A 23,363-nucleotide genomic window follows, 5' to 3' on the forward strand; every position below is an offset into this window, starting at 1 on the left:
TATCTTTGCTTCTAGTCAACCAGCGTTACAATGACAGCTTTCCTTCAAGCTCTATCACTTGTGGTGGACAAGCAATTTGAAGAAAGAGCAAAACTTTCAGATTGTGTTTGACATATCCATTCCTCCGTTGTAATGCTGTATCATATATACATACTACTCTTAGTTTCATTGTTGTGCTGCCTTTCTGCATGACCATTGGGACTTCTTATGAAGAACCAATGAGTTCATAACCAAAAGGACAATTCAGGTAATGTCTGTTTTTCATGTAAGTGTGCTCCAAGTGTAATTTAAGCATAAAGTACTGAATTCATTCAGGAGCTTTATTTTGTTCAGGTCATTAAAATGCTGACTAAAATTACTATTTTTGTCGCTGCTCATAGTTTTGGAGAGTCATATTAAATGCCCTATATTTTGTAAACCTGTGATCTATATCCTTTTGTGTTCTTTCTCTGAACTAAATGTCAAGTCAATACTTTTTCTTTATCCAGTAAAAAATACTGCTGAGAAATAAACATGATAATTATCTTTCCCCTATGTTAGGCTTGAATAATCTTTGGGCAATCAGGGAAAGGCGTTTTTATAAACTCAAAGTAAAAACTTTCTCCCCCACCTTCCATGCCATCCAATGTGCCACAAATGATTAATAGAAGTATGTGTGAACAGGAGGGCTAGTACATTTTGTTGGGAGACGGTTACTTTTGTTGGATTCATTTGCAAGGCTGCCCTATACATCTAGTCACACTCTGGGTGTGACTGGCCCCTTGATATTAAATGAGTAGATAGAAAAGTGTATATGAGAGCTCCTACCTAGCTCTAGCTACTACATACTGGACATTGAACCAGGTTCAGCTTCACTCTTACAATGTTTGTGTGCCAACCCTGGGTTTAGCAATCCATGACTCTGCGCCCTTGACTATGGACAGAAGAATTTCAGGACTATCTAGATTATCTGCGGTGCAACTCCAAATGAGTACATTATGCTCCAATGCTTGGCATGGTAGGCGGACTTGTATCAACTTTTTTAAAAGGCCACCTTGGAGTGTTCTCCCCCCTCCAGCAGTTCTCTGCCTCAGCGGCAAGTGGCAGGCTTTTCTGCAGCAGGCACTTTTACCTCATGACCAATTTGTTGTTTTCCTGGGCTTTGACCTATTGAGTTTAGGCCTCTCTTAGTATATATTTTCGGGCAGAACGAAGAACAAGCAAGGGCTCTTCAGAGTAACTTCTGGCCTTTCTTGTTCCTTGGTGGAGCTATTCAGTCTCCCTACAGCCGCCTTTTCATGTTCCCTCAGGTGTGCATTTATTCCTGTTTTTGTGTCAGTGGCCTGAATTGGGAAGAAAGAGCATTTTAGAAAGATATTTTGCCCAACTTACTTGTGCGTAATCTTCCTTAGGGGAGTCCAAAGGACCATGAATCAACAAGGGAGTAGAATATTTTGAAGGTAACCTTTCCCCTTGTTGCTAAAACAAACTTTGGAGTCTTCCTGAGAAACATTGAGGGGGCTATGGCCCCACATGTACCTTACGAAGTCACCCAGTAGAGCTCTGATGCCATCCTTGGCCATTCCAGCATTGCTTAAAGAGAACTCCCTGCTTAATGGCGACATCTCAGCCTCTTAGAGACCAGAAGGTTCTGGTACAGGAGAGCTAGACTTTTCTCACAGAGTGTTATCAAATGATGATGACTGAAAGAGATTTGGGTCCAGGGGAATTCAGAGAAACCCACACTCATTTCATCCTTGAAGAATCAGATTGTTTCTTTCATCAGATAACATTATCATTGTAGTCCTTTGCCTTTTGAGTAGGGATGTATGGACTGTGTAAAATCCACTCCATCTGTATTCCGCGGATTGTCAGGTGCCTTTTGTTCCGTCATCCACCCACAGATGGATGCGGATTTTTTTTTCCTGTCATGTTGAAAAATATGGAAATTGTGTAAATATTTACGTATTTACGTAATATTTGCATAATTTACCTCAGTACGTAACATTTAGGGTATTGTCTCCCATTCCATTCAATGTTTCCTCAGCAGATTTATGTGTATAAATTTATGGATTTATGTGTATAAATTTACGGATTTATGTGTATAAATTTCAGGAAAGTAAAAAAATCATCCGAAAGTCCACAGACTCCGCATGGCCTGTGGGGGGCGTACCGCAGCAGATTCCACAAGTTGGATTCTTAGAAATCCGAGCTCATTTTAATCTGTCTTGAATTTCTCCAGCATCCCTACTTTTGAGCTCTCTCCCTCTCCCTCTCCTTGGACATATACCCAAGTGTTGGCTATTGTTGTAGTTTGCCTTGGAACAGGATTTTCACATCTACCCTTATCTTGATGACGTTCTGATTAGAGCTCTATCTCTGGAGAAGGCTGGTATTTTTGCAGCTCTACTGTTTGAAATTTCTTTTTGGGTCTCTGCTGCTTTGCAAGTTCTCAGCTGAGAGGTGTTAGGAGGCGGCAGAGGACTCCAAGGAAGCACTCTGATATCTTTCTTTGATACAAGTCTGCCTATCATACTGAGCAATGGAGCATAGTCCAGGCATTTGGAGTAGCACCACAGATAACCCAAAGGAGGGCATGTCACAGGTCAAGGTCTGATGGGGCCATAGCTCAGTGTGATAGAGCACCTGCTTTGCATGCAGAAGGTCCCAGGTTCAATCCCCAGCTCCTCCAGGTAGGGCAAGGAAAGAATCCTGCCAGAAACCCTGGAGAGCCACTACCAGTCAGTGTCAACAATACTGGGCTAGATGGGCCTGTGGTCTGATTCAGTATAAGGCAGCTTCCTATGTTCCTAAGATCCAGTTGACAGTTATTTTAATGTTTAAATCATTAGGATGTGGTGTGTATGAGTTTTAATGTTCCAAAATTTGGTATGTACACAACCCCAAATTTCCTGAATTCCCTTTCATTACAATAATTTATATCCCTCCTTTCTATACTGAATGTACTCAGGGTAGCTGTCTTTTCCCCAAATGGTCAGAAATGCAGACTTAATTTCCAGATATCACTGCTGCTAAAGAGAACATAGCACACTAATCAATCTGCCAATGCTTCTCCTCCCATTGCTTCAATAAGGGAAGCTACAGTTGATGTGCCCAGCTTAGCAGTTGGCAACCCAAACACGAGCACTCAACTAGTTTCAATCTACTGAAAAACATTTTTTCCACCTCTGACCACTAGATGGCACATGTGCACTGAATGTCAGAGAGAACTGCCTGGGGAACTATACAAATAGAGATCTCTTTGTAAACTGACCATGTTGGGAGGATTTTATTTTGAAGTCTGCTGAGAAATGACTTGTGGGCTGTATGGCATACCTCATCCCGTCTGCATTTTGAACAAATTATTTTTAATGTATTTTATAGATTTCTTTATCCATTTGACTGAAATGCACCTACATTAAAGGTCCCAGAAAGTATTCAAGAAATCACATTTTAAAGTTAGAAATTCCTGGTAATTTGATATGCAAGATCTCATATGATGACAAATCAACAAATTAATGCTGTCTGGCCCCCTAGACATTTATCACTTATATGAATCCCAAATGTTAAATAATTTATTATTTATTAACAATATTTGTATACCACTTCTCATTTGAAACAAGTCCTGAAGCAGTTTACAGAAGAATAAAAACAAACAAAAAAGACCACACACACAATAGTATCATGAGGCTGATACTTGATAATAAATAACTGACAGGACACAAAGCTAATTGGAGAAGCATTTGACTTTTCAGCTTTAAACAGTTTGAAATAAGATTTTAGGATAAGTGTCCTTACTTTAGCAAATACTGTAGACTCACATGAAGACTTGGAAACTTAACTGCACCAGCTGCTTGACCCAAAATAATTGATTTGTTGATCTGTCTTAAGTTTGAGCTTTTCCAGAAGAAAATATATTTTTAATTAAAACAACCCATGCCACATCAATTGAAAAGAAAAGCATCGGAACTGCTGAAATTGACCCAAGGCAGACAATCTTCTGTTGTCAAACGGTTAATTTGGGTTAGTAGATATGATGGAGAAGGGTGGCATAAATATTGTGTGTTGAAACTAGGGATGTACGAAAGGCACCTTACCTTTTTGAAGGGTGACATTTGCGGTGGGGGGGAGGCACTCCGTCCCTCCCCCCCAAAAAAATTCTCTCCGTCCAGCTCCACTCTGTGGAGATTCCGCAGAGCCGCTGGCCGGGGCCGCCTGCAGCCAGACATCTGGCTGCTGGGCAGCCTGCACACACACACAAAACAGCGAACGCAAATGGCGGCAGCTACGGTGGCCGCCATCTGCGTTCCCTTTTTTTTTGCCGTGATAGGCTACATAAATATTTACGTAGCCTATTACGGCAAAAAAAAAAAAAACGCAAATGACGGCCACTACGCCATTTGCGCCCCTCTCTTTTGTCGTAATAGGCTACGTAAATATTTACGTAGCCTATCACACGGCAAAAAAAAGGGAACACAAATGGCGGCCGCCAGAGCGGCCGCCATTTGCATCCCTTAGTTTTGCCGTGATAGGCTACGTAAATACTTACGTAGCCTATCGTGGCTAACGCAGGGACGCAAATGGCATCCCTGCGTTAGCCGTGATAGGCTATGTAAGTATTTACGTAGCCTATCACGGCTATATGGAAGAAGCGAATGGCGGCCACATCTGCGGCCGCCATTTGCAATGCAGCGCGGACAGCAGCAGGTAGGTGCTCCGTCCTGGGCCCATTTCGCGGGGTGGGGGGGCGGGCAGCTTCGTTCCGTCACGGATTTCGGGGGGCCGAATGCACTGGCATTGAACTGACATTGAAACTCAGTCCTAGTATGCTTGCCCTCTCCGCTGCTCTCCTTGTTATCTAAGAAGCAGTAGGATTCAGGACAGTAGTTCTCACTGGCATGCAGGGAGTTGAGGCAGGAGATGCCATTTCAGTTCCTTTTTCTACAGCTCACAAATTCTGAAGCTATCCCTGTTCACCCAGGTACTGATGTAGAAAAACTAATCTGATAACGCTAATAGACAGCTAGCATGTGATCGCTATCATTCTAGAAAGCCTTCTAACATTATCCTTGACTATAAATAGTATTGCCATGGGCACCTTATTCCGGAACTTCTCATCTCCATGAGAACCTATTTTCTGTTCCATTATAGCAGGGATGAGGAACCTCAGACCTGAAGGCCAGATCTGGCCCTCTGGGGTTCCCCAGACCACCATACTCCTTTCCCATAGCCTCGCTCTTTTCGCGTAGCCTCATCCCTTTCCCCCAACCACCGATTGTTTAGTGGTTTCCCAGTTTTGCTCAGTTTTTCCCCCATTCTAAAAAGTTGAAACGTCTAGCGAAGACTTAGTTACTGGCAGTAAGGGCTTTATGCCACAATACGCTATTACTGTTGGCACCACCCACCACTGAAATGCGGCCCCCGAGAACTTACCTGAAATTGAATTTGGAACTTGGACTGAAAGATGTCCCCCACCCCTGCATTATAGCATGACCCCTAAATCCCTTTCATTCCAGTAAAATGGAATAGGAGCCGAGGGCTTTGCAGGACTTCATATGTATTTGCATTCCACTGTTACTGAGCTATAGCAGCCGTTCCTTTTTGGCTGGCCCTCTAGAAGATTATCACTTAACAGTAATCTCCAATTTTAAATAAACAGGAGGTCATACAAAATCAGGCCATTAAGGCAGGCTTGTGAATAACTACTCCTCCAGGTGACCAAACAGGGAAGCTTTTGGAATTGAGTTGGCTCTTTCTATTTAGGCTGTTGACTTGCTCAGGTATGTGTAGACATACAGGACAGCAGGGCTAAGGACTTGTGAACAGCTGGAAAAGGACATCCACTGAGGCCATGGTGGTGATGTTAGGACAGCCATCCTGTCACGAAGATGAGTGACATCATGGCTCAGTTGCCACGGTGATCAGGACATGGCAGGCAGTTCTCCAGCAAAACTTTGGCTGTTTCAGGTTTGTTGTGCACTATTTGAAGAAGGCTGCAGAGGTTGAGATCCACCACCATGTTGACAGTAGGAGGGGCAGGCATGGAGAGAAGGACCAATGTGTCTTCGCAACCGTCTTTCTCCACACCTGAGGCCCATATGCTGTTCTGCAACTTCCATATACTGATATTTAGAAAGTATTAGGCTTAAACTGATTGTGCATGTGGCCGAATCTTTTAAACATCAATTTTAGCAGGGATTTTTTTCTCAATGCTGCCAGAATACTGTCAGTTGCAGTGTGGGACTAAACATTAAGCATCTGCAGTTGGTGGAGATGAGTTCCTTTCTCCAGCTTGAGCCTTTAAGACAGCTTTTTCCCCTCCAGAAGTTTTGGACTACAACTCCCATCACCCTTTACCATGCTGACTGGGGCTGATAGGAGTTGCAGTCCAAAACATCTGAAGGGCACCAAGTTGGGGATGGCTGCTTTAAGAAGTTTAGTCTTGAATCTTCAGTCTTGAATGAGAACTTGGAAAAGACAGCAGGAGCATCTTCTGGAGACCACATTCTTATATCTCCAGGGCCTGCTAGTTAGTGGCTAATCATCAAGGGCTGCCTTAATTTAGAAACATAATAAATCACAGCTAGGCAACACTGAGGAAGAATTCTAATTTCTAAATATGAGAATTCCCATTTCTAAATATGAGAATTCTAAATAAACCTCAGGTCACCACTGTAATATATCTGCTTAGAATAAATTGCTCCTCTTCCCTATATATTCAGGTAGCAGTGGGCAGATTTTACTTTCCCTTGCTAAGGATTAAATAAAGTCAGTTGTGCCTTGTCACTCCCAGCATCAGCTGTTTCAAGATGGCCAGCCAACGAGTCGAACCTTTCATTTCCTTCCTCTGTTTAGTTTTTCCCTACCTGTAGCAAATTCTTCTGTGTTTAGTGAATTCCTTTCTCTATAGTTCTCTTCCAGAAGAGCTGCTTGGCATCCGCATAACTGTGAATGCCATGGCCAATGGTCAGTGGAAGTTAATGAACTGAACTGTGTATGTGCTGCAACTGTTTCACATTCCAGGCCCAGTTTTGCTCCAAATGAGCTGCTTAAGCTTTCAGAAGCCATCTTCATTGGTTAACAACAGTGCTCTTGTTTCACACTTCATGGGAAATTCACACTTTCCAAGTAACAAATACCAATTTCAGCTCCACACAGTATTGGGTTTTTTTACTTGTTCAGTGTCAAGAAAAATTGTGTCATCAAGATGATGAGGAGGAGGCACATACATGTGTTTAGCATGCCAGTGTCTGGTTATTTTGTAATCAGGTTAGCTCTTCTCACCAAGGTAGGTGGCAGTGAACACCAGCACCACCATCTATGCTTTCACTTCCTGCACTACCTTTGACCTTGCCCCATCCTGCATGCCAAGAGATTGACAGTTTTCTCAACTGAGTCTATGGGTCCTGCTGTTGTATTCTGAGCCTTGCCTCAATTCCCACTCTACTCCAGCTGTCTTAGTACGGCTAGAACCATCTTCCTGCTCTAGCCTCCTGTGGTCATGCTTCAAAGAATTTGTTCTGAGCCATGCTCTGCCTCTAAACATCTGAAGTATCAGGCCAGGTTGAATTGGAAGGACTTTGGATTTCTGGGAGTTAATTTGTTTCTTCAGCGTTGTTGCTTGACAAATGAGAAATGGCTGAGGTAGTTACAGTTAGATCTGTCTACCCACCTCCTGTAATCCAGGAGGCAGTGAATTAAGACTGAAGGATGAAATAGGCAGTGGAAGAGCTGATCAGCTCCCTACAGAAGCAGCAGGGAAACCAAGAGGTGTGCTCTGATTAATCAGAATTGTATTCTGATTTGCAGTCAAGCCACTTGTCTGGTCTTTCCACACTCCTGCTAGCTGGTACACAGTTCTTTTCAGAATTAAAAATGGGGGTATTTATTTATATTTCTATCCCATTGTTCCTCGCAAGGAAGTCTAGGGCAGCTAACAAGCCATATAAAAACAATGCAACACATGAACACCATTAAGATAACTCTGAAATTACAAAGACACAATAAAATAAAATTAAAACCATTAGTATAACACCATATACGTGTTGATGGAGTGAATCTGGCAATATCCCCTGATCCCTATAAAGGTTCCTATGTGAGGCTTGCTTGCTTCACTTGTACACCTCAAATTATGAAAAGAGCAACAGTGACCTACTCTCCAATTGGCCCATCATCCAGCGATCTATTTTTTTTAATACTCAATGAACTCTGAGTGATGTACATGGTTCTTGCAACAATCCTGTGAGATAGGTTGAGCAAAGAGAGTGTGTAACTGGTCCGAGGTCTTCTGATAAGTTTAACAGCATAGTGGGGATCTGAACCTTGGTCTCCCTGGTTGTAGTCCAACACTTTGGTCACAGCACAGTACATCAGACTATAGCTCAGGGGTGTGTAATCTGTAGGACTAAGGTCTCATGTGACCCTCTGCCTCATTTTAAAAGCCCTCTGAATGAGATCAGTTCAGACCTCTGGCAAGACAGATCTGTCCCTTCCTTTGCAGCCCACTGGGCAGGAAAGGAGCGAGAAAGAGAAAAGAGAGTGGTAGAAAAAGAAGAGGGTGACAGAGGAAAGGGGTAACTCACCTCTTTCCACTATTGCCCTGCCTTTCCCTGGCTCCCGCCCTGCCCACTGCTGACATGTAGCCCCCGACAGATTACCTGAAAGAGAATGTGGCTCTTGACAGAAACAAGGTTGCTCACCCCTGCTCTAGCCTATCCCTGTTCTTTCGGCATGAATCACTGTTCCAAGTATGTCTCCTCAGGAAGTGAGTCCACAGCAGTGACTCATGCAAAAGCACACAGGAAGCCTACATAGAGGGCAGAGAACTCTGCTGCATCAGAAGGATTGATTGAGCCCATCATGCCTGATGCAAAGAAATGACAGAATTGCCTATCCCAGCAGAGAATAGAAGGAGGTATGAGAGCAGAGCAGTGATTCACGCAGAGAGTAGTGGGCAGCCTCCTCTGGACATGTACTTTTGGCTCGCAGCAGCCTTTAACTATTTTTCTTGCAGTATACTAGTTTTTAAGAATTAATGCACTAATCATTCACATTACTGAATTTTACTGAAGATACCTGAACTAGAGCTTGCAGCAACCACAGGGGGAAATAACTGCTTTGTTTTCTTTAGTGTTCTCTTGGTGCAGATAAGGAGACAAAGTGCCTGGTAGCGGAAGTGCTTTCATCAACTCATCTCTCTTATTCTTCAGAATACAAGCTAACAAACAGAATTGGGCTTGCTGAGTCTTTTGTCTTTCAGATTTCGTGATGAGTCCCTCTTGATTGCAAATATTTACAGCCTATGCAACCAAGCCAGGGGAGAGAGTTCCCATGTATTTGAGAAATGCTGTACAAGGATTCAGTTCCGTCCTGATAGGCTTTTTAGGTTAAGCAGGGCAAGTTAGTACCTTAAATTTCAGGGAGGAAATCATTTGGCTTTCCTGCCTGAACAGTTAAGAACCAACTGCAAACAGCCCAGCCAGCTCAAGCTAAGATTTGCGAACATACCATTTTCTCTAACATTTCACAGATGACAGCATGGATACTCTTGTGGACTTGTAACACCCCTATTTCCACATCAGGTACCACTGCCTGAACTATGAATAATAGCAATAGGTACCACTCTTACATATTTGTGAAGGTGCTTCTTCACTTCCTGTACTCAGTCACTCTGTAATAGCATGTCTGCTGGCCAATGTCCAGCTGAAGTGAGAGAAAAGGCGGCGGCAGCTCCTCCAAGCTGCTTTTCCCCCTCTGTCTTGTTCTCTGCTCCCCTTCGCTTACCTGCTGTGCAGCACACCTGGAGACCTGCTCCCTACAGCAGGTGAAGGGGGACCTCACTATGGAGGGAGGAGCTGAAACTACCTCTTCTCCTCTGTCAAGCAGAGATATAAAAGTCTGTGTCCAGGGGGCCATCTACATGGGAGGTTTTCTCCGATGCTGCTGTGGTGTAAAGGTGTTAGGGACACATGATGTCGTGGCCACTCTGCAGCCACCCCAGAGTTTACCTGTGAGGAAGCTGCATTTTAACATAGTACTCCTACTCCATTTTTTTCTTTAATTCAGCTCCCCTGCAGTTCAGCTGCTGTGTGCCCATCCCTCAACTTTACATTCATTATGATCAGTCGTTCCTAGGGGCGTGTCTTTCACCTGACTGTGCCCTCGGTAACCTAGGTAACTATAGTAACTTGCCTGCCTTTCCAACATGTAACATGGCAACCACTCTTCCAAGTGTTGATAGATTGCAACTTCCTAAAAGATTGCTTCAAAAATTATTGAAACAAAAATGTGGCGAGCTGTGATCTGGACATCCATGTTGGGTGCATTCACAAGATTGGCTTGATAGCACAAAATCTACTGGAAAGGTTGCTATGTTGGTTCCAGCACATGGAAAACAGTTGTGTAAACTGGAGTCAACAAATGCTGCATCATGTCACCCATTAAGCTGTTTTTATCATTATAATTAATTAACTGTATGCATAGCTTCCTACCTCAAAAAGTAGTCTTGAAGCTATGTACACACATAAATAGAGAAATCCATAATTAACATGATATAATAATTAACACAATAGAAACCATAATCAGCACAATAATACAAATAAAATTAAACGCCATAAAATGTAATCTCAAACAATACAATACAAAAAGTGTCCGTCCACAATACACAAAATCCCACCCCTCCCCTCACAGTCTAGAATGGACACCATAAAAGTAGCCCACAACAACTGGGCCTTAACCTGAGAAAATAAGTACATCGTTGCCTAGCGCCAAGAAGATAACAGTGTCAGTACCAGATGAACTTCCTTTGAGAGAGTACTCCATACACATGGGACTATCACAGAAAAGGGTGGTTCCCAAACTGCCACCCCACAAGCTTCTCCTGAAAAATTGTTCAGCATTCTGAGCAGTGACAGCAGCAGCCAGGTTATCTGTTCCCAACCTCAGGCCCAGTTAAACCCAGTTGGCATGGCAAAAAGAAAATGGCTGACACAAAATGTACAAACAGGAATCCTTGGAAATGGGGAACCAAATCACAGAAAGGGGTTGCACAGCCACAGACTGAGCTGTGGCAAGGAAGTTGTGACAAGTATCCTATTTCTGAGATACCAGTTCAGTGTTGGTGTCACTATTCATAAGACCAGGAAGTTAATGAAGAGCAAGGGCAAAGTGGGAAAATATGCAAATAGATTTGATGCTAACAATCTATGACACAAAAGAAGCAACTTGATACACAATGAAGGATGTTAGTTCTCAAATCATTGAAAACTCTAATATCCACACTGAGGATTTTATTTTTATGTTTTGACATTGATTTTCCCACCTAAAATGGGTGGTCTACCTATTCCTACTGACCTGTATAACATTGACTGACCCATAGCGGCTTGTGTTGGTGCAGCTATAGTAGCCATCTGTAGTGAGTTGTTGGCCACACTGCCAACATTTCAATCCTCTTGAACCCACATGCCTGCCCCAAAATTATACACTTAATTGCCAGCAAAACAAACCATAGCTTTGAGCTTTCTAGATTAATGTCTTGAGTTGCCAAAGTTACAACCCAGAGCATTCTTTTTATCTTTAACCTCCCTGCTATAGCAGGAGACATTGCCATCCCTGTGTAGAGATGTAAAATTTCCAGAAATTTTGAGGCCATATTAAAAAAAAATGGGTTGGGGGGGGGGGTCTGGAAAAACTGAAAATTTTGGAAAACTGAAAAATAAGCAGTCCTTAACTTTTTAGTGCTCTTTATAGTTCTAAAGTGACTTTGTTTTTTTAAGACACCCCCAACCTGATGCCCTCCAGATATTTTGGACTTCAGCTCCCATCAGCCACAGACAGCATGGCCAATGGTCAAGAACGCTGGGCACTGTAGTCCAAAACATCTGGAGGGCACCAGGTTGGGGAGAGCTGCTTTAGGAACATAAAGCAGCCTTTCTGTTCCTAAAGTTATTTTACATATGACTTAGTTTGCTTATAAAATTATTATATTTTAAAACTTTGAAAAGTAAACTCAGTTAGTAAATTTGTAATTATTGTCTGAATAGATTAGAACTACATTAAATTACTGTTACAGCATCAAAAACACAGGACTCTATAGAACAAAACCCACCTGTCAAGAATGTACATTTACTGTCAAGAATGCTCAATGGTGACTCTGTGCACATGTTGGGAAACTGAGCATAAATGTCTGTCAGTAAAATATACTTTAGATCAATAATTTTAATATGGAATGACATAACTAAGTATACTGAGAATCTCACAGAGAGGATTAAAAAAATATTTTGCCCCATGGCTTCGTTATTTCCAGACATTTTACATCTCCATTCTTTCTATAAAAGTGTTTGTATTACATAGTTTTTAGACATCATTTTGGGGGGAATAAAGGCTGGGTAACAATATAAAAATACTTTGTCTTAAATTCTAAAAGAAAATACCTCATCCAAAGCTGTTCAATTTTTCCAATTTTTCAGAAAAAAACCCAGAAACGGTCCTCTCAAAAAACCGTTTTTTCCTAATTTTTCCAGTTTTTTTCAGGGCCTTCACATTTCTAGCACAATTTCTTGCTAGGTCCTGACAATCATGTTTGTGTGTGTGAACAACTAAGGTAAACCAGCCAGCATTTTGTCCATGTTATTATCCCTAGTTAGCCATTAGATGCTAGAGAATTCCTCTAGTATACCTACTATTCAGAAGCCCTATGTTAAGGATGGAACTACACATTTCACCTCAGTCTTTATCTTCAAAGCCAAACCACTGCTTCTCCTGTGCAAATCACACAAGCGAAGCTGTGGGCAGGAGGAGGGCACATGGAGCCCAGTCAGACAATACGTTAAGGACTCATGGCGGGCTGGTGAATGCTGGGAGTTGTAGGACGTTTTTCTGTCAAAACGTGCATAGGATTGCAGCTTACATGGCTATTCATTTAATGCATCTGATCTTTGTTATTTAAATAGCAGCCATACAGAGGAGGGTGCATTTTCAGTATCATCTCGTTACACTGGGAAGGAGGTTTAACTCTTCACTGCCCCACACCCCAATGTTGCAATCATCTCTGTCGAAGTTTTATCAATCTGAGAGGAAAGCCTCCATTGGTACTCCACCAGGGCCAAATAGCAACTTTGAAGTGGTAGGAGGATTCTCATTGAGATTGTGCTATGTGGGGGGAAAGGGTTAGTCTCTCTCACAACACAGTTTGGATCAGGGCCTCCAATTTGTTGTTGTTCAATAATGAAAATTAAATGCCTGCATGTGTTAAATGTATTGTCTAGTTTGGCCCTTATTGTTTCCCTCACCTGCTGAGAGGATGTAACGGTAAAGGGTCTCTGTCCAGGTTGTAGCCTGGCAACTCTACTGGCCTTAGTGAAATATTCAGTGCATGAAGAAGGAAAATTAAAAATTTAGCTAGCTCTTCCTCTGCTTTAAAGATATGTTTGTTATCATTTTTTTTTTAATTGCCCTTCCTTGGCCTTTTCACCTTGGGCCTCCTGAAAACTTCCTCTCTCACGCATAAATTGCTTTCCCATCCCCAGTCAGCAAAGGTCTTGTCCCCTTACTGTATTTTTGGTTTCGATTTTCTTTATATATGTAGGGGTTTCGGTGGCAGCGTGGGGAAGCTGCAGGGATTTTGCTTTTAATGCAAATGAGCAAGCAAAAGCGACTATGGAATAGTCACTTGCAAAGTAAAGGATTGAAGGGAATAACTCAAGCAATGCACAGCGTTCTAAAGTGCTCTCTTTTCTCGATAACAGATGTTTTCTTTGGGTAGGGCGTGCAAAGGGTTCCTGCTTGCTTTACACATTTGATTTGTTTTTAACATTGAGCAGTAAGGGGTGGGAAGCTAAAGAAGAAACTATTACCAACAAAGGTTGCAGTACTATAACAAGCTCCAAATGGGCCAGCTCTGACTCTCTTTCTTAAACGCAGTTGTGGAATTCGCTATGCCAAGGGCCCCATCTACATGAGCCATTTACTCTGGGGCTGCTGCGGTCCAAGGACCTTGGGGACATACGACGCAGTTGCCACTTTGCAGCCAAACCGTGGTTTTCACAGGGAAAATACAGAGTTCTGCAGAGGCGTTTTGCTGCAATTTTTTAGCTTGCTGTGGGTTTACCGCAGTTGCTGAGCTTTCTGTCCCTGCCTCGAACTGACTTCGCAGTTTGTGGTGGGCGTGGGGTAGGCATGCTTGGTGATTGCATCACTCTGTGACGTCTTTTCACTCCTCCCCGTTCCTCCTTGTTCTTTTGCAGCTGCGCAGTAACAGAGAGGCACACCCGAAGCTCAGAGGGATCCATTTTGGAATGATGGGTAGGCACGTAACCTCTCACATGGGCACGCCCCTTCGCATGTGCAAACCATCGCAAGAGTGTGGGGCTGGAAGACTGCCGCTGTGATTGTGTACAGTTGGCATGGTAACGAAGGAGCAGATTACCCACATCTTACCAAAGAGGAACGGACAGACACAAAAGAACCCCTAAAATACAAAACAGCCACTATAACTTGAAGTGTCACACCCCCACCCTTACATGGCTGCACAGCTGCGCATTTAAACACAATGGTAAAAAAAATGCAGCGCAACTACTGCAGTTTACTTCACTTTAACAGCCCTGTATTAGGGCACAGCAGATTTTTCTGTTGGAGAAGACTGCAGTAAATCGCGCATGCACCACAGCAGAAGCTAATTCACAGCTGCAATGCTGTGCAGTTATGACGGAGTCAGCATTGAAAGCGGTGCCGTGTAGATGACCCCAAGATGTGGTATTGGCTACTGATACAGATGTCCTTAAAATTGTATTAGACGGATTCACTGGGGATCTCCCTCTCCTTCCTGTCGTCAGGGGTAGCCATTCCAGCAGGCTGTGCTGAGAGAGATGAGAGAAGGAGAGTAGAGGACAAATGGAGCAGTTCTAGCAGCCCTACTCAACAAACTACTTGGTTTTTTTCCTCTTCCCTCCCCTTCGCTTTTTCCTTACGTGTTGTGTCGTTTTAGATTGTAACCCTGCAAGCAGGGACTAGATTGTTTTACTGATTGCCCTGTAAGCCACTCCAGGAGCCCTTTTGGCTTAGGAGCAGGATAAAAATATTAAATAAATAAATGAATAAATCTATTGATGGCTATTAGCCATGACAGCTAAATGGACCTCCATGTTTAGAGGCAATACACCTCTGAATACCGGTTGCTAGGTCCTGCTTGTGGGCTTCTAGAAGCATATGGTTAGCTACTGCTGGAAACAGGATGCTTCAGCAGGGCTGTTCTTATTACGACTGCTGAGAGAATACCTATGCTTTTCTTTCTTTTTTTTAATTTTCCAAAAATGCCTTAAAGGTAAACTATCTTTACTTTGTAATACTCTGATTGCAAGCCCATTCTTTGATAAAGGGCATGCCAGCTAATTTCTGATTACAGATGTAAAAGCTCAAATGGTTAAGAACATTTCTTGGTGAAAAGAAAGTATGCAGTTAATTGATTTGAATGAGCTGGGAAACGTGTTAAGTCCTAGATGATGAGAGCACTTTTTGGAGCAGAAATCTTACAAAATGACAGGAAAATTAGTCTGGCAACAAATCTTCATAGACAGAGGGAAGCTGTTTATTACTCCAAGAGTTTTGTGGGGGAGTTTAAATATTCGCTGTGCCTTCCTCTGTGCTCAGGAATGCCAACCTCTGAAACGGGTTGGTGTCCTTGGGAATCACAGCGGTGGCTGTGCCCTCAAAAAGACAGCTGGCACTGTTAACTGTTGCCAATTATTGTTGGATTCTTGCTGGCAGATGCACAGATTAAGTGTAATGTGCAGTGATATCTCTAAAATATAACACATAGTAAACCAAGCTTTCACACATTCAAATAACTGTGACTTTGGGAAGCTGTAAGCAGGATGTTCATACTAGGGATGCTGGAGAAATCCACTGCAGACCCAAATGAGGCCATATTCCCAGAAATCCAACCTCCGGAGTCCACAGCGGACCACCCCCCCTTAGTTGCGCATCCTCGGATTTTGTAAATGGACACAATTTAGGTAGAAGTAAGTGCTTTAAGGCTGCAAATGGCGTAAATATTTCAATTACGGCTGTAATTTTCCTGCGCCTTTTAGAAAGACAGAGCCAGCCCGCAAACCCTGGCAGACGCGCAAGAGCCCTAGGGAAATCCATAGGGCCCCAAGCAACCCAGATTTCCCCACAGTGAACCCCCACAAACCAGACGTCAGGGGGTTCTCCCATCCCTAGTTCATACAACTAGTTGAGTATACATTTGGCCAGAAAAATATAAGTAAAGTTTGGTGTAAAACATGGATATTAAATAGAGGTGGCTGAACTTTCCCGAGGCCACCTTGGGTTACCTCAGAAGACCCAAAAGACTGGAATTCTCATTATCCTCACCAAAAAAAATCCTGGAAACCAGACCAACATAGGTTTCTAGTGTAGATAAATCATGAACATCTAAGCATAACAGCTCATCTTAAGGTAAATTGCATAATACTGGTTAGTCCTGCATGTTTTTCCCAGCTTACCCCCTTCTAGGGCCTAGATTCATGAGCCACAGGGCTCCCCTAATGCACAGGACCAGGTTCAGGTTATCACTTGACAATTAATATTTACATTGGGATTGCAGTTTTTAATCAGGTATATTAAATTTGTTAAAACAACAATGTTTGACCAAAAGTTGGGTGCTTGGACAGTCTTCAGTTGTTGCCTCTGGCCACTTGAGGGAAAGAGCTGAACGCAGTCATACATCTGCTGGTTGTAAGCAGAAAAAGATCAGCCACAGTAAATAAGAGATATGAGGAACCTTTGGGAGAATCTGAATTATCTAAGAGAGGTGCTCAGGGAACCTAACAAAAGCTAAAAATGCCCCAAGACTACAACAAAGAGGAAAACATACAAGGACTGCCATTTTTAATTCATAAAACCAACATACTAAACTATCAAGAACCCATTTCTATAGATAATATTAAAAGGGGGGGAATGGCACAAAAATCTATTGCTCCTCTCCTCATATTCTGTTTAAATCATCCCCTCTTCTTTGAGGTAGACAAAGATTCAACATACAAATATTGAAAATCAGAATAACAATTCATAATACAAACACTGAAAATCAGAATAACAATGCAGTTTATGTGATCTATACCAAAGGATAAATCATAAACCAGGAACACACATAAAAGACCAACTAGAAGAAATTAACGCAAATCAGCTCCATATCCATCAAATTTTACATTTCAGTGCCCATCCAGTAGCGAAACATCAGGCTATTGGACCACTTACCTCATTTGAGAATTTGATACTTACCTGCAAATTTAACACCATAAGCATTGTATCTAACATATATAAACTTCTAGTATTAGATTAACAGATATTCTGGTAGGCTTAAAAGAAACATGGGTGGGGGGGTGGGGGAACTGAAAGAAACAACTAATCACAACATTGGGAAGCATAAAAAAACATTCCAGTAAAGCTCAACAAGAATAGGGAATAATGCTATAAAAATACATAGATGTTATTTATCACTGGTAACATCTATGTACCGTGGTAGAGAAATTTTGGAATAATGTTTTTCCGGAATGCAGCAAAATTCTGAAACAACATATATGGAAGGAGCGATCCTATCAAGATTGACAGTTGCCTCCAACCCTAGGGGCGACCGCCTATCCAGTGCAAGGTGGGAGGAGTGGTGAGGAGTGGATCTCCTCTTCACTCCCCCAGCCTTGCTTTCATGGCTAGACAGCCGATTTCGGCTGTCTAGCCGCAGGACCTCAGAGCATGGGAAGCAGTGGCCGGACGGATTTCCAACTTCCCCGCCCTGGCCTGCCCCTAGGAATGCCCCGTTTTCGCTGCTCCGCGCTGCTCTTACAAGCACAGAGCGTGGGGCCAATCCGCGTTGCCTACGAGGTGGTGGGGGTCAGTTCTCCAGGAACCAACCTCGGAATGTGGGCTCCAAGGTCGGTTCCCAGGAACTGACCTATCCTATGGCCATCTAGCGACTGACTAGCGGCCATAGGATTGCACCCTAAGTAATGCAAAAATGGCTTTACTTTCTTCATAAATAATTGCTTCATACAGAATTGTTTTTATGTTTGTAGCTGCTAGATGAGTTAAACTGGAAAACAGACAAATGTTTTTCAATTGAATTTTCATATAACCAGTTATGGACCATTACCCTTGGAGAAAAGTTGACCAAACAAATAAGAGTAGCAATTCTTTTTAAAGTTGGCAACTTCTTTGAAATATGGTGTAGTTTTATTCATTACAGAAATAAAAAAGACAATGACACCACTGAGCTCCCATGAATAATTCTGGAAAGGCATTTTTGGATGACCCACAATCTTTTACAACCCTTAAAGAACACTCTGGAAAATATTAAAATACTGTTAGATTAATGTAATGAATTGACAACCATTGTGATATTGCTTGTTGTTACTGTTGGTTGTTATATTATTCTATCCATTCAGTTCAGTTTTATTGTTTATAATCCTAGGTTGGGGGGGGGGGACAACACACAGCCCGCAGGCCACATGTGAGCCTCCTGGTCTCTAGTGCAGTCCCTGACCCTGCCCCAGCAAAATTTGGCAGCATGGTGGCAGCAAAAAAATTGGTAATTTGCCTCCGAGTTTTGGTGGCAAACCACAACAGAGGCTATAGGGGCATATTTCGCTTTGAAACAAGCTACATTTGTCCCTTTTCAGCCCCCATTGTGGTTTGCCACTGGAATTTAGTGGCAAACTACCGATGTTTTAGCCAGCACCACCGCCACACTGCCAGATTTCTGTAGTGTGGCAGTGGCAGCAGCAGGAGCACAGCCCCTGTGGGCTCCGGGGCGGGGGAATGGCTCCCAGACCCATTGAAGTTGCCCACCTCTGCCCTAGGTCAACACACTACATTTTTGTGAACCGCCCAGAGAGCTTCGACTATTGGGCAGTATAGAAATGAAATACATAAATAAAATAAACAATATAACAGAAAAAAAATCGAAAAAGTAAACGTGAACAAATTAAATACAGATCAGATAGAAAGTATTAATAAATTTAAAACTAATAAACCTAACCTAAATACAGTGTTGCATAACTTCAGTTACAATGTTCATAGAATTGGCTGTTAGCCAACCAAGGATAGCACATATGAGAATAAAATCACAATTTTTAACTGTCCAACTTCTCCGATGCAGCCTTTTACTTCTCCCTTGTAATATCTGGCACAGACCTTAGTGCCATTAAGAAACTCTTCTCAAAACCTTTGTGCCCTTATTAAAAAGCAAGAAATCTTATCTTCCATTTTCATTTCTTAGTAAGTCAACAAAATATTTTTCTCTTGGGTCAAAGAACAATTAAACACATTCTGTCTGATAAAATTTAATAAAAATATTTAATTTAAAAAGAGGCATTGACGGCCTTTGCTACAATTTCACAAGTTCCATTCCTGCTTAAACAGCCATTCAGGTCACTCCTCCAGGGAGTTGTGATTGGGATGGGAGACAACTTCTTCCCCTGTGTTTCCTTTCTTTCCTTTTTTTTTCCTCCCCAGTTTGCAGAGGGTTCTCTCTTGTGAGCTACTTAGCAGAGAAGCCTGTACTGTTCTCTAACTTTCTCTGTTCCCTCCCCTCTAACTGTCTTCTCTGTAGATAACGTTCAGACCCTGCTTTCCAAATGCCTGTTGTAATAACAATTATTTCTTGAAATTCAAAGCGATCAATTTCTCTCTCCTCTGTCAACTTTCTCTCACGTGCCCTTTTCCTTTCAGCACAACCTGGAAATTCAAGTGGGGAGGGTATTGAGAAGTCAAGGAGAAATTTGCTGACCAGTTTGCTGCTAATTACCCAAACAAGAATGAAAGGTGGGGTGGGGTGGGGCATGGGTGGAATGTGTGTAAAAGTGCTTAATCTCAAATTATTTCAATTTATTTTCAGTTCAAGAGTGCAAATAAACATAAAATAAAAGGAAATAAAAAGAATGAGGAAATGGAGTTAAGACGGACACAAGTTACTCAAAAGTATGTATGGAGTATTAATCCACTTCAGGAAATTATTAAATTGTACTGCATTGTATGTTGAACATCTCCTTGAGCAGATGTTAGAGATTAGAGATGCCCAAAATATTTTAAATAAAAATAAATAAAATAAAGAGATCTTTTAACAACATTGCAAAGAAGCAAGGGCTGCTTTTGTAAACCACAGCAGAGTGCTGTCAAGGGGGTCGCCCCTGCTGCCTTCTGAAATCCTCAGGTAGCCAGAATCAACACGCAGACAGTAGGGGTCTTTTCCAAGGCTTTATTCCCATTCAACCTAATGATGCTTACAGATGCTAATTGCTTGTTCCTACGAATGAGACTTAAGAGAGCTGCCTACTTGGGGGTTCTGACCTTAGGAATCAGTTGATCTCCATTTGGAGGGGAAGGCAGGAAACCTCTGTACTTATGAGCTAGGAGGAGAGAGTCCACCCCTTTCCCATGGGGCATCGGGGCACCGCTATTGCCACCACGTCAAGTGGGCTGAGCGCCTCCTCTCAGCGCCCGCCATCTCGCACTTGAGGGTGCGCCGGCATCTAGCGTCCACAAACTGCTGTTGCTCCTTCCTCTCCCTGCCAGGGTCACTATCGCTCTCACGAATGTGTACCGGGAGGAGCTCTCCCCCTGGCTGCTCCTCTGAACAGCACGCGGGCTCCTCTCCCGTGGTTTCTATCTCTTCCTCAGAATCAGAACTGCTTTAGGGCTCTCTGGGCTCCGATCCAACCATGACAAGCGAGACCTTCGTCCTATCTACATGGGGAGTTTGCCCCAGTCCTACTTCATTCTCAAGGCGATCACAGCACATGATGTATGCCCTTCTCAGTAAGTAGCACGTTTTTCATGCTATAAATCCTGCTTTTTTGCAACCTGATTTTGTGACGGATTTTCCCGTTGCAGTGGTTTCAGTGCAGTTTGGGAGTCTGTGCGACCTCAACTGGTTTCACTGCAGGCTGGGGTGAACCGTGCTGACTGGCGGAAGGGAAAGTTGCATCTGCCAACAAAAGGCAGGCATGAGGAGAGGAGGGAGCTAAGCCCCTCAGGTCGGAAGGTGTCCAATATACTACTGGGGAAGAGCAGAGGGAATTTCCAAGTAGCGCCAGAAAGAGTGAAGTGGCTGGGCCAAAGCTGAAAGGACACTCAGCTGTGGATGTGTCTGGTGGTGAAAAGAAAGTTCAATGCTGTAAAGAACAATATTGTTTAGGAACCTGGGATGTAAGATCAATGAATCAAGGTAAGTTGGAGGTGGTCAAACATGAGATGGCAAGATTGAACATCGACATCTTGGGAATCAGTGAACTAAAATGGACAGGCATGGGCGAATTTAATTCAGGTGACCATCATATTTACTACTGTGGGCAAGAATCCCTTAGAAGAAATGGAGTAGCACTCATAGTCAACAAAAGGGTGGGAAAAGCAGTACTGGGGTACAATCTCAAAAACAATAGAATGATCTCAGTATGAATCCAAGGCAAACCATTCAACATCACAGTAATTCAAGTCTATGCCCCAACCACTGAGGCCGAAGAAGCTGAGGTTGATCGGTTCTATGAAGTCCTACAACACCTTCTAGAACTAACACCAAAAAAAGGTGTCCTCTTCATCATAGGGGATTGCAATGCCAAAACAGGAAGTCAAGAAATCACCGGGATAACAGGCAAGCATGGCCTTGGTGTACATGGACATCACTATGTCAATATCGAAATCAGATTGATTATGTCCTTTGCAGCCAAAGATGGAGAAGCTCTATACAGTCAGTAAAAACAAGACCTGGAGCTGACTGTGGCTCAGATCATGAGCTGCTTCTTGCAAAATTTTGGCTTAAATTGAAGAACGTAGGGAAAACCACTAAACCATTCAGGTATGACCTAAATCATATCCCTTATGAATATAGAGTGGAGGTGAGGAATAGATTTAAGGGATTAGACCTGATAAACAGAGTGCCTGAGGAACTATGGACGGAGGTCTGTAACATTGTTCAGGAGGCAGCAACTAAATCCATCCCAAAGAAAAAGAAATGCAAGAAAGCAAAGTGGCTGTCTGATGAGGCTTTACAAGTAGCTGAGGAAAGAAGGGAAGCAAAAAGCAAGGGAGAAAGGGGAAGATATATCCAACTGAATGCAGAGTTCCAGAGAACAGCAAGGAGAGACAAGAAGGCCTTCTTAAATGAACAATGCAAAGAAATCAAGGAGAACAATAGAATGGGAAAGACTAGAGATCTTTTCAAGAATATCGGAGATCTCAAGGGAACGTTTTGTGCAAAGACGGGCATGATAAAGGACAAAGAAGGCAGGGACCTAACAAAAGCAGATGAGATTAAGAAGAGGTGGAAAGAATACACAGAAGAACTATACAGGAAAGATCTTAATGTCCCCGATAGCCATGATAGTGCGGTCACTGAACTTGAGCCGGACATCCTAGAGAGTGAAGTCAAGTGGGCCTTAGGAAGCATTAGTAACAACAAAGCTAGCGGGGGTGACAGTATTCCAGCTGAGCTATTTAAGATCCTAAAAGATGGTGCTGTTAAAGTGCTGCGCTCAATATGCCAACAAATTTGGAACACTCAACAGTGGCCACAAGACTGGAAAAGGTCAGTTTACATTCCAATTCCAAAGAAGGGCAACGCCAAAGAGTGTTCAAACTACCGCACAATTGCGCTCATTTCACATGCCAGCAAGGTGATGCTCAAAATTCTACAAGCTAGGCTTCAGCAGTATGTGAACTGTGAAGTACTGGAAGTACAAGCTGGGTTTCGAAGAGGCAGAGGAACTAGAGATCAAATCGCCAAGATTCGCTGGATCATGGAGAAAGCAAGAGAATTCCAGAAAAACATCTATTTCTGATTCATTGACTATGCTAAAGCCTTTGATTGTGTGGATCACAACAAACTGTGGCAAATTCTTAAAGAGATGGGAGTAGCAGACCACCTTACCTGTCTCCTGAGAAACCTGTACGAGGGTCAAGAAGCAACAGTAAGAACCAGACATGGAACAACCGATTGGTTCAAAATTGGGAAAGGAGTACGACAAGGCTGTATATTGTCGCCCTGCTTATTTAACTTATATGCAGAGTACATCATGAGAAATGCCGGGTTGGATGAATCACAGGTCGGAATTAAGATTGCTGGGAGAATTATCAACAACCTCAGATACGCAGACGATACCACCCTAATGGCAGATAGAGAAGAGGATCTAAAGAGCCTCTTGTTGAGGGTGAAAGAGGAGAGTGCAAAAGCTGGTTTGAAACTCAACATTAAAAACACTAAGATCATGGCATCTGGCCCCATCACTTCCTGGCATATAGAAGGGGAAGAAATGGAAGCAGTGACAGATGTTATTTTCTTGTCTCCAAAATCACTGCAGACGATGACTGTAGCCATGAAATTAAAAGACGCTTGC

At 42.8% G+C, this 23,363-nt stretch overlaps 1 protein-coding gene across 8 annotated transcripts in view; it reads left to right on the forward strand.

The window, feature by feature from the left end:
• The window catches only part of TRIP13 (thyroid hormone receptor interactor 13), a 42,190-nt gene extending 22,096 nt beyond the window's left edge, over nucleotides 1-20,094 (forward strand). For 2 of the 8 annotated variants that reach the window (XM_084857612.1, XM_084857611.1), the window contains one exon: nucleotides 16-533. In XM_084857612.1, coding sequence (XP_084713738.1) covers nucleotides 16-111 — 96 coding nt within the window. In that variant the 3' untranslated portion in view covers nucleotides 112-533. Of the gene's footprint in view, nucleotides 1-15; nucleotides 3,619-14,222; nucleotides 15,392-19,870 lie in introns of those variants that run through there. The other 6 variants (XR_014792253.1, XM_084857613.1, XR_014792254.1 and 3 more) reach the window with 6 other exon arrangements.
• Nucleotides 20,095-23,363: the final 3,269 nt, after the last annotated feature.

The sequence above is a fragment of the Heloderma suspectum genome, chromosome 5 (assembly GCF_057233095.1).
Source record: "Heloderma suspectum isolate Gila_16-S chromosome 5, 16-S_ref, whole genome shotgun sequence".
Taxonomy (NCBI): Eukaryota; Metazoa; Chordata; class Lepidosauria; order Squamata; family Helodermatidae; genus Heloderma; species Heloderma suspectum.